Genomic DNA, 14797 nt, shown 5'->3' with positions numbered 1-14797 from the left:
ATACTGCTAAGACCTTGGTACCTTTCACTTGAGTTTATGAGGGCTGATTACAAAATAATACAACAAAGGCCACCACATTCAAGGCCTTTGTGGGGAAACGAGGTGCGTTAGTGGTACACCCCACTTATGGTCACCTACCCTGCATTTTAAGGTCTTCACTGATGGCTCTCCATGATCTGTGGCTTTGGCTATCCTTAGTCACTTTTTCACCTGAGGTTATTTCCTTCTGTGTAGCAAACTTCACGTAATTGTCAAGTTCAATTGTTCTTAGAACCATTTTCGCTGCTCTTTTCTACCTGCTCCAATTCTTCTGGAAACTGCAACAGAGGACCAAAGCTAGACACGCATTAGTCTAATAAAAGTTTCAAGGCTGCCAAGTACACAAGATCTGGCTTTCCAGCTCTCATACAAACTTATAAGTGGTCAGTTTCGAAACAGTTTCATAGCCTACTACCTGCCTTAAAATTCTCTCCGCGGTTTCAGCTCTCAAAGGGGCACACTTATAATTCCTCATTCGTTGGTATGAAGAAATTGAGCCCCAACCTAAATCCTGAGGAAATGATTTTTAGTTTACAGCCACATTCTGCCCTTCCTTTAACCTAAGATAGCAGAACTGGCAATCAGATAAAGATATGTCTAAAGATGCTCTAAATGCTTCAGTAGAAAGATAAACACCACGTAAGTCAACTTCAGTTTTGCAGCTTAGTAAAGCTAACTATAAAACTGAGGTAAATGTTAGCTCAATGAGGCTGAGATTACAAAAATAAATGTAAAATAGTCTACCACTATACTCTTTTGTAAACTCCACCATTACATGAAAAACAAAAAATTAAAAATCATTTTGTCCTTTCCTCCACATAAACTGACTCTCGGAATATAATTTCATAGAAATGCTGGTTTTCTCCCCTTCCGTTAAATAATCTGCAGGCAAATGAACATGTATTGTTTGGAGAAGAATGGAGAAGGGAAGAAAAACAGCTCAACAAGCCCTAGCAGACAAGAAATAGCCACGCTGCTTTACATGATCTTTTTTCTAGAGTAAAGCACCCCAATTCCTAAATTCTGATTTTACACTAAAAAAGGGGTGCAGTGGTCAGGGTCAGGCCACCCCGAGATGGGGCCACTTTGGCATAAAGATTGTTTTGACTTAAAAGCAATCCAAACTGCAGATGCAGAAAAATCTCCTTCCCTCCCCCTCCACTGTGTAAATTTACATTGGAAAAGACAGCTAGTACCAGAAAGAGAGCTATGAACAGAGATTCCTCTTTACTGAAGAAATTTATTTGCATAGCAGGACAACCTTTGTTTTCTCAACATCTCCTCACCTTCCTGCTAATGGTCATCCTCCCCTTTGTATCTCCAGACCTTACCCCTCTCCTTAGCTCAGGAGGTCACAAAATAAGCTTTATGTGGCCTGAGTGTCTTCGGAATTTTCACGTCTGTGCAGATTCCTCATACATATGCTATTAGATTTGATTTTCTCCCGGTTAATCTGTCTCATGTCAATTTCATTCTTAGTCCAGCTAGAAGGACTCTGAAAGTCATAGAAAATTTCCTCCACCTCAACAGATGAAAGAAGAGAGATGATTCCAGAACCCCAAAGGCTAACTCAATTCAGCCAACATTCACCAAAAGGCACACATTACATTTGCAGAAAAAAAAAAGTAAAATATACATGTAGAATCCTATTACCTATAGCCACCAAAAAGTGGAAAATAAAGAGTCTTGGTTTGCGGGCTTTACCTTCAAAAAAGTGTTTCTTTACAGGGCACCTGGGTGGCTCACTCAGCTGAGTGTCTGACTTCGGCTCAGGTCACGATCTCACCGTTCATGAGTTCGAGCCCCCTGTCGGGCCCTGTACCGACAGCTCAGAGCCTGGGGCCGGCTTCAGATTCCGTGTCGCTCTCTCTCCCTACCCCTCACCCATTTGCACTCTGTCTGTCTCTCTTTCAAAAATAAATAAACATTTAAAAAAATTTTTTTTAATAAAAAATTTTAAAAAACAAAAAACAAGCCTTCCTTGCTATTATTGAAGATTCTGGAAGAACAGAATTTTAGGGCTGAACAGGTTTTCAGCAGATGGGCATACCAAGAGTTCTGACGAGGTACAGCCGACACCAGTTAGAGACAGAGCCATTTTCATCCCTGGGACTTGAGGATTGCAGGGGTCTTTAATATTCTTATACCTCAGTCCAGAGTGGACTTCTCTCCATGTGAGGAGAAACTGGAAACAAACCCCAATTTCTCTCCCCACCATGTGTGCTACTGGGAGGGGACCTTGGTGCTCCCCATTGTTAAGCAGGAGAGAGCAGACCCAAATTGGGAGTCACTTATGCTAAGCCCCAATCGGCAAAGACTTAATACCTAGCCTAGCTGTAGTTTTGATTACCCAGGAATGTAAAAAAATTATTTATTTATTTATTTCAAGAAAGAGAGAAAGTGAGCAAGCAGGGGAGGAGCAGAGAGAGAGGGAGAGTGAGAATCCCAAGCAGGTTCTGCACTATCAGCACAGACCCCAACGCGAGGCTCGAACTCATGGGGCTTGAACTCATGAACCATGAGATCATGACCTGAGCTGAAATTCAGTCAGGTACTTAGCCGACTGAGCCACCCAAGCGCCCCCCCCCCCACCCCCAGGATATAAGCTTTAACTAATCAGCTCAGAATTACCTGGTCAGCACCAATGCAATAATCCCACCAGAGAGACCGTTCAAGTCCCCTTAGGAAGGGGACCTTGCCTGGAACAATGCATTCTTTGCTAATAATTTCCTTTTTCCGCACCCTTTTTGCATTTAAAAGTCTTCCCCTGGGTAGCCAGTTGCGTGACTCTTGATATCAGCTCAGGTCATAATCTCACAGTTCACGGTGTCAAGCCCCCTGTCAATCCCAAGCAGGTGCACAGCCTGCTTGGGATTCTTTCTCTCCCTCCCTCTCCCTCTCCCAAAATAAATACGTAAACAGTTAAAATTTTTCTCCTTTTCTACGGCTTGTCGGAGCTCCTTCCAATCGCTTAAATGGGGTGCTGCCCAACTCATGAAAGGCTGCATAAAGCCAATTTGATCTTTAAGTTTACCCAGTTGAATGTGTGCTGTTTAATACCACAGTCCTCGGGAATGAGAACATAGGAGGGGGCGCCAGCGTGGGAAGCCCCGTCCCCGACCTCCTCTCCCACCATGACTGGCACTCCATGCTCTTGCTAAGGGGCAAGGCAGTTCCTGGAAACAGAAACAGAACTCTCAGAAAAGGCGGAAAGCAAGTCAAATGTCACAGGAGCTCTGTATATACAGATACGAATCACTCCTAGGAGACACTAAGTTTAAAAAAAAAAAAAAAAAAGGCAAGGAGTGGAAGAACTGTCTACTCTCAGAAAAACAGGCAAAGAGATTCTGCACACACGTATGCACAGCCCATCTCGGAAAGGACGTCACTGGCTGCCAGTGGGGAGGCGATCTGGGCAGCTGCAAAGTAAGGGGCAGGGGGAGTGTGGGAAGGGACCCTTCATTATATCCTCTTTTCTGCCTTGTGCTTTTGATACTAAGCATATAAGCTACCTAGGCAGAAAACGAATTTTTTTTTACTGTACTTTTACAATATAAAAACCACAGGGGCGCCTAGGTGGCTCAACTGGTTAAGCGTCCGACTTCGGCTCAGGTCATGATCTCACAGTTCGTGGGTTCGAGCCCCGCGTCGCGTTCTGTTGCTGACAGCTCAGAGCCTGGAGCCTGCTTCGGATTCTGGGTCTCCCTCTGCCCCTCCCCCGCTCATGCTCTGTCTCTCTCTGTCTCTAAACATCAACATTTAAAAAGATTTAAAAATGAAGTAACATAAAAGCCACAAAATTAATTTCAAATTAACTTTTAAAATTTAAACAAATAAATAAAACTAAATAAAAACAAAGACAGGGTAAAACATAATGCCAGAAAAAAAAAAAAAAAAAAAAAAAAAAGAAGTTTTAACTCTATGACATTCATAATGAAACCACTTCATGAAATTTCACAGAAGGACTTCTGAATTTAGCCAAAGTTCCTCTAGACCTAGTTTCTCTAGGCCTTAGCAACCTTCTGGTGTCTACCTTTGCTGACAAATTAGAGCTACAGAATGATGAATGCGACAAATCAGGGGCTGGGAGGAGATGAACTACAGTCTTTGTGATTTTAATTACTTGTTTGACCTCAGAATTTAGAACCACGGGGACAAAAACTGTTCAAAGGTTGCCCCTCCCTCGATCTTTCTCACGTTAGACGAGGACCTGAGTTCTGTGCTGGTGTTTGGTAAACAAGCCTGCGAATGGACTCTTTGTAATAATAAGATGGTTGGGAAACCCCCAGCACTATCAGCCCAGAAATCTGAATTCAACACTTAAAACCGTTTTCGTGCTGTTATGGGCTTTGAAAACCAATTTGGAGCCGGATTGATTACTAACGCATAAAAGATGAACCGATGACAACTTGAGGAAGTTGTAACCACAGCCCCACTGTTACAAGGAACTGGATATATGATTCACCAAGGGCACGTCTTCGGGAGAACCAGAAAGCACACTACAAAGAGGTTAAAGAGTTCATCGCGGGGGAGATGGTCACATTTCTTAAGCCCAAAGGGACAGAGGTCTTTTCATAAAGCACATTTTTCAGCTGTACAAACTACCTGAAGTTAACTTTTCCCACCGAGTATTACACTGATCCTTGGCGAAATTGCTAGAAATAGCCATTAATACGGCCACAGCAAGTTTCTCCTTTATCTTGTTTACTGAAAGGGTTGACTTACTTAAAATAGAAAGCTTCTGGAAGGCACACAACCAAGTTCTGTTATTAAATTACACATACGGAATTCCTTTTACAAGTTGCTACTACAAAACATAATTCCAGATTGTCTCTCCTTAGAATCTTTTTCAGAAACCTTTCTTTATAAATGTAATTCGGAGGCCATGCTGCAAAACACTTGGGTATAGGGCATCTTTTACACACGACACCTGATTGTAGGCTGCTGCGGGAAACGTCCACATTTTGCCCACACAAATCTGAGAAAACAGGCCCAAAACTGATATTAATAATCCCAAGGAATGCATACCTCAACCCCACATAATACAACTGGGAATGGAGAATTTAAACAAGCCAAGGCTAATTTCAAACTATCAGCAACCGGGCCCTTCATTAACTTTCCAATCAGATATCAGGCCTACGAATCTGAAATGCAGGTTCCAAATAACAAACAGACCTAACCAGTTGGTAAAAAGAGCTGGCTCCCAAGTCTCACTGAATTTACTCATTCGTTCTAATGCAAGAACGTAAATAAAATTCCTGTTCAACAAACATTTATGAAGTTCCTGCATTGTACTCAGCACACCGAGATGACGAAGGTTCACCCTCAGTCACTGCCCACGAAGAATGCTGGTCTTTTCTCCAATCGAGTCTCAGTAGCTTTGCTCAAACAGCTTCCTCTTCCTGGAAGATTCTGCAGGGCCCATCTGGCCCCAGCCCAGCACATTCCCCTTCTCGTCCTAAGGCGGCAGCTCGCAGGGTGGCTGCAGAGGCCTGGTGGCCCCCGGGCAGTGGCACGTGCAGGCACTCCCTGAAGCATGCAGCATGTTGTATTACAAGGGTTCACATGCAATACAGTGGTTGAACAAGCGTGTATGGGTTTGTCGCTTGATTAAGGTACACCCTAACCAATCTCCGCAGCCCCATTCCAACCCAGTTATTTGGCCTCCCAGAGTCAGGCAAGGCAGAAAGACCAATTAATATCTAAGACGTAAGGTAAGCCCTGCAATATGGTATGCAAAGTCCCGGGGAGAAACAGAAAAAACGAAGGGACCCGTTTGCCCTTGGAGCAGAGGGAGACAGCAAGGCCAAGGTTACAGAGAGACAGCGGAGATGAAACAGGAAATGAGAACTGGGAAGAGGACGAGGCTCAGAGAGAGAAGGAAGAGTGTAGGCGGAAGCTGGCAGGTGCGAAAGGCACACGGCATTTGAGGCATAGGAAATAAACAGTCCCCTGGGATGACAGCACGGTGCACAGGGAAGCAAGTCGTGGCTGCCATACTTCCTGGAAGCACAACAATCAGACAGTCCTGGGCTGAAGTCCTGCCTCTGCCCCTTTCCAGCCTCTGGGCTGCCGGCAAGGCACTAAAGCCCCGTAGGCCCACTGCTTACATTGAAATTTGCGGCATAAATTTCAATGTTGTCACACCCGTTAAATGAGATAATGTACGCAGAGCAGCTAACTGAAGGCCTGAGAGCACATGCATTCAATATAGAGAGCCGCCGGTGTCATTAAGCCAGAAAGGTAAACCGAGGCCAAGCTGGGAAGAATCCACTCTTGTTCCATGACACGAAGGTTAAAGCTCCAGAACCCACTGGGCCTCTGCTTAAAATGGCAGGAAGTATGTGGTCACGCCTGCAAATTCTCTGTCCTCTCTTCAATTATTGTCAAGTTAAGCCAGCAGATTGCGACACCAGTCAGCATTTTCCAGACGGGCCAGCCTACCTCCTGGACTCACCCAGAGTCCCCCCAGATGGAGACGGCTCATTCTCCTGCTCTGTGTGCACAGGCTCCCGCAGGGCCACGCCATGGGGCAGTCCCCAACTCCACCAGCCCTGCCCTCTCGACTCTATGGAATTCACAGCCTTGCCCTCAACACATCTTATCACTTGGTATTCGCACACTGTTTCTGCAAGTTGAGCAATCTCTTCGGAACCACAAAGGAACTTTCCACCACGTTTCTGTGCAGCCCCAGGAAACACTGCACTCCATGTTCAAGGTCGGTCACTGGCCACAGGCTTATCAGGACTCCGGGACCCCAGGGGCCCGCGCCCACTGCCCAGAACCCTGCCATTCATTCTGATTCCCATGCCCAGCCACCAAGCTCCCCTTTGTCAACTTGCAGCCATGTGCCTCTCAGACTTCCTCCTCCTCCGTGACTCATCGTCCCATGCAGACCTCCTTCCCTCTGCTGACCTCCTCAAAGCCCTCCCTCTGCTCTACCCAAAACCCCGCACTGCCGTCCCAGCTCTCTCCCTTCCCTCCCAGCCTTGGTGGAGAACTATGTGCCAACAGATGAGCAGAGACAGGAGCGTCACTGCTTTTCCAAATTCCCCTCCCCTTTGCTGCCTCAGCCCACCTCTCTTCCACCATCCTTCTAGAAAATCTGTGCTCCCTCCAGACTCAGCCCAAACTCCTCCTTTTATGAAGTGAGATGGTGCAGGGGCAGGCGGGGGGGGGGGGGTGGGGAGGAGGGAGGCTCAGTCGGTTAAGTGTCTGACTCCTGATTTCGACTCAGGTCACGATCTCACGTTGGTGGGATTGAGCCCCATGTCAGGCTCTGCACTGGCAGCACAGAGCCTGCTTGGGATCCTCTCTCCTCTGTCTGCCCCTCCCCTGCTCGCACATGCGTGCATGCTGTCTCTCTCTCTCTCAAAATAAACAAACAAAAAAATGAAGGGAGGTCATGCACGCAGAGCAGCTGACTTAGTGCCTGACAGGAGGGTGGGTCTACCCTCTCCGGTCCAGCCATATGCTCTCAGAACCTACCAACCTAGAGAGCTCAGTTACCGCCCAGCCTTTTCCTCTGCCTCCAGCTCACGTCCCAAGTCTACCTGCTTCAAACTTTGGGAGGAAGTCTGCCAGATCCCCCCCCCCCCCAGTCCACGGGGGTGGCTGGCTAAACCCAACTGTCACCCCTACCATACAACCACACCCGGACTGTCATCACTGCCCCGAACAGCTTCACTAGGAATCTTCCACTCACTAGGCCAGCCTCCACCCACCTCCTTTCCTCTGCACCTACTCCTCAGTCCCTCCAAAACTCTGGATGTGTCCCTTCTCTCTCCCATCACTTCCAAGTACTTGTCAGCATCTTTCAACACCCCTTCTTCTTAACTGCCTAGCAACCCTCTCTGCAAACGCCCAACGGTTTTGCTTTTGCTCCTAGAAGGAGCTGCTGGAAGAGAAAAATCGCATATTGGCACAAACTCATGCCTCGCAAAATTTGTGGTTTTCAGCCCGTCGATTACACTCAGCAGCCCGTTAAATGGACTGTGCACACCCCCTTCTCCACATCCCAGAAAGACAACGCTACGCCTTCTCCCATCCTCAAACGCCCACCCTCCTCTGTCCCTGCAACCTGCGGCCGTATGACTCCTGCCCTGCTCCACAAAATTAAAATCTTCCCACACCTTATGTCCGTCACTGTCTTCCCTTTGATGGTAGCATTGGTGCCCAGCTTCAGCCGGCCGGAGAAATCACCTGGGGAGCCCCTCCACCCCAACATTTGATTCACCAGTTGGGGCCGGATTCCTGAAACACACATGTCAGTAGATTCTGAAGAATGTCCATGCATCAAATTTTATGGAAAACTCGTCTCTAGCAAGGGTCTACAAAATCCAATCCTCGGCCAATCCCAGCCCACTGCCCGTTTCCTGTGTGGCCTGCTGGCAAAAAAAAATGTTTTTTCTCTTTTTTAAGGATTGAAAATAATCAAAAGAAGAAAATTTCCTGACACATGAAAAATTATACAAAACTCCAATTTAAAACTTTTTTTAAACGTTTATTAATTTTTGAGAGATAGGGACAGAGCAGGGGGGAGAGAGAGAGACAGCGAGAGGGAGAATGAATCCAAAGCAGGCTCCAGGCTCTGACTTGTCAGCACGGAGCCCGACATGGGGCTCAGGCTCATGAGCTAGGACATCGTGACCTGAGCCGAAGTTGGAGACTTAACCGACTGAGCCACCCAGGTGCCCTCGAAACTCCAGTTTACAAGTATCCGTGAGTGAAGTTTCCTGAGAATGCAGCCACACCCAATTATGGATTCACTATGTATTATGTTATTTATTCTACTCTCATGCAATGGCAGAGCTGAGTAGATGTGATGGGCTGCAGGGCCTGAGGCCGAAGATACTGACCGTGTGGCCCTTTATAGAAAACGTCCGCAGAGCTCCAGTCTGTAGGATGAGGTACAGACACGCCAGAGCCCATCGGCTGCCTCGTGACGTGACCCCTGCTCTCTTCCCCAGCCTGGACCCCGCAGTCCACTCACTGCAGCCCACAACCCACTTCAGCGTGTTCTCAGCTCCCAGAACTGAGCGGTTTCAGTCGTCCACACCTATGCGTGTGTTCTTTCTACCCACTTTGCCTGCTAAACTCCTCCTCATCCTGCAAGACCCAACACGTGCTACTCCTCACCTGCCAGAGGCTCTCTGACAACCACGCCTTGTCCCCTCGCAAAGAATAGATCTTTCCCTCCACTCTGCTTGATTAATTGGGATCCCAGGGTGCCGTGCGGAGCAGTGGTTCTCAGACTTCGGGGTGCCTCAGCGCCCCAGGGGGCTCATTAAACCACCCAGGGCTGTGCCTGTCCCCCGAGCAGCAGATGGGGACACTAGGCAGAGAATGGACATTACTTTTTATTTTCTTGTTTATTTTTGAGACAGAGACAGCATGAGTGGGGGAAGGGCAGAGAGAGAGAGAGGCGGACAGAGGGTCCGAAGCAGGCTCTGCACTGACAGCAGCAAGCCTGGGGCTCCAACTCACGAACCGTGAGATCACGACCCGAGCCAAAGTCGGACGCTCAATGGACTGAGCCACCCAGGCGCTCCTGAGAATGTACATTTCTCACCAGTTTCCAGGCTGATACCGTTGGTCCAGGTCACTGCACATGAGCAACACCAGTTGACGTATGTGTCCCTGCCTCACCCAACAAGATTTTTGAGGATGGACCCTATTTTATTGCTGTTTGAATCATCGCAGCCCAACAAACCCCAAGGAATTCTTGGGGAACATGGGAGAAACTCAATACCTGTTGTCTGCAGTCTAACCAAATTATTTTCCTCCTGTTTGCCAATCATTTTCGACATCAGAAGAAGGGGGCATCAAGGGGAGTGCAGATCTGACTTTGCAGGAACTACTGAGGCCAAAAAAGAAAACTAAAGTAGCGCTCTGCAGGGCTGATGTTCTCTGGCCTGCCATATGCCCACACCCATCCTGAGCTGGGATGAACTGGAAAGTCCCAAGGTGAAGAGCAGATTGTTCAAGTCAGAAACCCAAGGGTACAGCCTTGAGGCAGCATCAGTGGGGGGTGTGGAGGGGGTGGGCCAAGCAAAGGACCCTTCTCCCAACAAAGGCTGATCTGCTATCCACTTGGTTGTAAACCATGTTAAAGGTAAATAGTAACTTCTACAGGAATCCAACATGTCCTATGGCTTTGCCTTCTCTGTTCCACCAGGGCACCATCTACAAACTTCTGTCAGCACCTGCACAAGTCAGTGAGTACACAGTACTTGTATACTTACATGGGTCCTTTGTCTCCTCTACTGGTGTGCAAGCCCTTCCAGGACAGGGGCCTTGATGCTTTTTAGCCTTGTATTTGTACCACCTGGCCAGGTACCAGGCACTAACAGCATTAAATAAATATTTAATTGATTTAATAATGACTATGGAATGTGAGCTGAGCTTTTAACCAAGGGCAAGATCTAGATAAGAAGAGACTTGCAGGTTGAGCTTTCCAAGATTGGACAAGGGAAACAACCGGTGACTAAAAGCTCCAGGCAAGTAAAGAAACCTCACAGTCAGAGGCCCCGGTGGAATAATCGAAACTCACTACTGGACTCACCATTCATCAAGAATGCCAGGTCTTTAGAGCTGGTCTTCATTCACCCAGCCTTTTAAACTATAACACAAGCTTATGTTAATTGTCCTAAACCTTTGCCGCTTTAATCTCAAAATCATTTCCTGGATTCTTATGTCCGGGTCTATTTTTCCCTTGACGCTTTTTCTGATTAGGTTGGGGTTTGGAAGGGGAATGAAACCCAGGCAAGGACTTCTAATTCAACAAAGAATTGCTACTTTATGCAAAAGTATACAAAGTCTGGTAGGACAACCGATAAAAACAGCCTTGGCCCCCAGAGCTCCCCACCACCAGAATGGAAATTCCTCATAGTCAGGAAACCCATTTCTTGCTCAGCTTTCAAAACTCCTTTCAAAACAGGCGTTTTAACAATTAACCACATTGATACCCAATGCATCACGCAATTAACAACATTGATATCCATCCATCATGGTGGTTAAATCAGTCTTACAAACTGTGACAGTTATGTTTAGTTTAGGGGCACCTGCGTGTCTCAGTTGGTTAAGCATCTGACTCTTGATTTTGGCTCAGGTCATGATCTCTGGTTCTTGAGTTCAAGCCCCACATCAAGGGGAGGGGGGAGGTTACAGTGACAGCATCGAGCCTGCTTGGAATCTTCTCTCTCTTTCTCTCTCGCAAAAATAAATAAATAAGCATAAAGAAAGAAAGAAAGAAAGAAAGAAAGAAAGAAAGAAAGAAAGAGAGAGAGGCGCCTGAATGGTTCAGTTGGTTAAGTGTCCGACTTTGGCTCAGGTCATGATCTTGCAGTTTGTGAGTTCGAGCCCCGCATCGGGCTCTGTGCTGACAGCTCAGAGCCTGGAACCTGCTTCGGATTCTTTGTCTCCCTCTCTCTCTGCCGCTCCCCTGCTTACGTTCTGTCTCTCTCTCTCTCTCTCTCTCAAAAATAAATAAACATTAAAAATTTAAAAACAAAAGAAAAGGAGAAAGAAAGAAAGAAAGAAAGAAAGAAAGAAAGAAAGAAAGAAAGGAAGGAAGGAAGGAAGGAAGGAAAGAAAGCCATCCTTAGTTTAAAGGCAGATCAGGTCACATTCCACAACCAAAACCAAGTGAAAAGGAAACGAGCAGATGACTTAAAAAATAAGACAAATACTCATCCTTTGTTCCCTGATTCACTCTAAATGAGAAAGAAAAGTTCTTACCTAATTTATCCCGGGCAAGTGAAGCTTTATATCTAAATAACCCTACTAGTTGTCGGCACTCCATACTTGCTATACACAGCGACCCACTGTTTTAGAAATCCAATTTTCACACACTCACCTGTGACACACCTGTGGAGGGTCCTACATCATCATCCATTTCCTACCCTCTGCATCTGAATTCTTCTGTACTCTACTTGTTTCTAATCAAGTAAGATGATTTTACATTTAACATCTCTAGGAAGATGTCAGACTAGTAAAGTCCCTGGAAATTAAAATAATAGACGTTTCCTCACGATCGATCGCCCGCAAGCTTCCCTGGGGAGTTAACAGAACAGATAAATGAAAGAATCAAATGAAAAATGAGTTCTTCACTCGCACAGTAGAATGCTCAACAGATATTTTAGGTTTTTTGCAAGTAATAAAATACTTGACACAGGGACACCCAGAAGCCAAAGACATTCTCAGATGTACGTTCAATGCAGAAATTACGAATACAAGCATGAAATGCTATGAAATGCGAACATGGGGAGGGGGGAAGAGTCAACGTCTTCAGGTGGCCTATAAGGAGCTATTTAAGTAACACAAGGGACATGTTTTGTCACCTCTAGCATATTGCAGGCCAATAAAAAGCCACTCTTCGGTGGGACAGAAGCAAACATTTATTGAGGACTATTCTCTTATTCCTGGATCGTCCTCCACCTCTGGCTCTACCTTTCTCTTCCAAGTTCTGTGCCCAGAGTGGAGCCCCTGCCGACCGCATCACCCAGGCACCCCAGGCCGTCACCCTTAGATGTGATCTGACTACTGCGGAGATGGGCAAGAGACGGAAGGACTGTGGGTGGAGGGAAGGAAGGCTGAGGCTCTCTCTCTCTGCTTCCTCCTGCAGGGGTGGATACAGCTCTCACTGGGCAACAGTAACAACACATCCTCCCCTTCCCCTTCCCCTTCCGCATCCAGGTCTTAGTACCTGAACCTCCTCCGGTGGGTCCCTTAATGCTGCCCACATCCCTCCATGTAGTTCATTAAAGTGTCTCCACTGCAACCCACTGAGTTGAGTTTCCTGCCAGGACCCTGTGTGAATGAAGGACCTTCCTGATGTAGAGCATTTTTTATCTGCATAAACTTTCTCCACTCTAAAATGCAGATTTTTTTTTTTTTTTAAGAGAGGGAGAGAGCACAAGCAGGAGAGAAGGGCAGAGAGAGAGAGAAAGAAAGAGAGAGAATCCTAAACAGGCTCCATTCTCAGCAGAGAGCCCAACACGTGGGGCTCAATCCCACAGGCCTGACATCATGACCTGAGCTGATCTCAAGAGCCACACAGTCAACTGACTGAGCCCCCCCCCGGGTGCCCCCAGAATGCAGAACATATTGCCATTTCCCCTTTTACCCATGGGGGCATTTGGAGCTCTAGGAGGCTGAATGCCAGCCAGCGGTCACAGAAGCACTCACAAAAGAAGTCTGCCGGCAGAGTAGGTCAAGTCTGACATCTAAGACCTTAAAAAGGCCTTGAAAGGGTGAGGGAGAGGGGTGCCCGGGTGGCTCAGTCGGTTAAGGCCCGGACTTCAGCTCAGGTCATGATCTCACAGTCCGTGAGTTCGAGCCCCGCGTCGGGCTCAGTGCTGACAGCTCAGGGCCTGGAGCCTGCTTCAGGTTCTGCGTGTGTGTCTCACTCTCTGCCCCTCCCCCACTCCCTCTCTCTCATGCGCTCTCTCTTAAAAATAAATAAAAAATAAACATTAGAAAGTGTGAGGGAGAAAAACACACGAAGCTTCCAAATTCTCAAGCCACAACTTAGCCTCAAACCACATTATTTATGGTTTGCGACTTTCATCAGGCCTTAAATAAGTGAGCTGGGGCACTGCCCTATATGTACTTTTTCCAGCAAGAATCACTCAGATGTGACCCTGCTGGAAGGTGGTGGGGCCATCCAAAGATCAAAGACATCATGGAGCGGTGGGGGGGTGGGAAGGAGGGGAGGGGTCCTTCCTTGCCCATGGCCCTTTTCTTTTTCAGTTTATCCCAGAAATCCCCTTCTCCCAGCCTTAAACATCCTTAAGCCTCTTTTATTCTTGTTTATAAATTAAAAACAGGGTTCCTCTGACAAACCCAGGAGACTGGGGATGGGGGTAGATGAGTTAAAAAGCACCTGATAATATCGTACCAGCACCTCTCAGTTGTAACTTGTCAGGGTTCCTTAACTATCCCTTTCCACACGAAAATGCTCCCCAGATTCCTCTCTCTAGCAATGCCAAATAACTTAAAACAGAAAATGCAACTAAAATAAATTCTGATGGGGGTTGGGGCTGGGGCTGAAGGGTAAGTACAAAACACATTCCGCTTAAGGAAAGCCAGCTATGAGTTATATAGCAGTTTCAGGGCAAAAGAATCTGTTAGTATCTCTGCCTTTGCCTAAGTCCCTGGGACTCTCCCATCTTCATTACAAATCGAAGACTGATTTACAAAAGCACAAGTTAGCATCTAATACCTCCCCCCATTTGTTAACTTTCTGGATTTTGCAACTGATGCGAAGGCAAATGGCCACAAGAGGTGGAGCTCTGAGTCAGATCTTTGGAGGCAGCCAGGTAGAAGGGTGGCTCAGTAAACAGTATGTGAATAAGGCAAATGTCCAGGTCTCACTTCCTCATTGCAGAAGGAATGTGAGTGGAGAGGGCAGCAGGTATACTCCCGTTTGAAGAAGAAAAAAAAAAAAAGAAGGGAAAAAAAAAAAAAAGATCAGTAGTGAAAAGCAGAGGAAGAAACCTGGGGCAAACCTCGGTATGAAACTAAACCGAGGTGAATGGGCGGTCTCCCAACACACTTCATTCCACTTAAATCAACATATATTTACTGACTCTCCACGAAAGACATGGCAGATCTAGCCTACAGCACCTGCAGACACAAGAAAATGAGTAAGGCAGCCTCAACCCTCAGGCAGATTTCCTACCAGGAATTATATTGTTCTTTATTGCCATTTTCAGTTTTAACGGTAGCAGACAGTTCCTGGACAGTCCAAGTAACT

General features: G+C 46.7%; 1 protein-coding gene across 5 annotated transcripts in view; it reads right to left on the bottom strand.

Moving 5' to 3' along the window:
* Nucleotides 1-14797, bottom strand: part of MBOAT1 (membrane bound O-acyltransferase domain containing 1) — a 106362-nt gene that overhangs the window by 90646 nt on the left and 919 nt on the right. Inside the window, exon 1 of one of the 5 annotated variants that reach the window (XM_042985616.1) lies at nucleotides 6497-7175. The exons of the other annotated variants lie outside the window; for them this stretch is intronic. Within the exon in view, the coding sequence (XP_042841550.1) occupies nucleotides 6497-6568 (72 nt within the window). The 5' untranslated portion in view covers nucleotides 6569-7175. Of the gene's footprint in view, nucleotides 1-6496; nucleotides 7176-14797 lie in introns of those variants that run through there. 5 annotated transcript variants of the gene reach the window in all.

This window comes from Panthera tigris, chromosome B2 (assembly GCF_018350195.1).
Source record: "Panthera tigris isolate Pti1 chromosome B2, P.tigris_Pti1_mat1.1, whole genome shotgun sequence".
Classification (NCBI taxonomy): Eukaryota; Metazoa; Chordata; class Mammalia; order Carnivora; family Felidae; genus Panthera; species Panthera tigris.
This window is presented reverse-complemented; position numbering and strand designations above follow the sequence as displayed.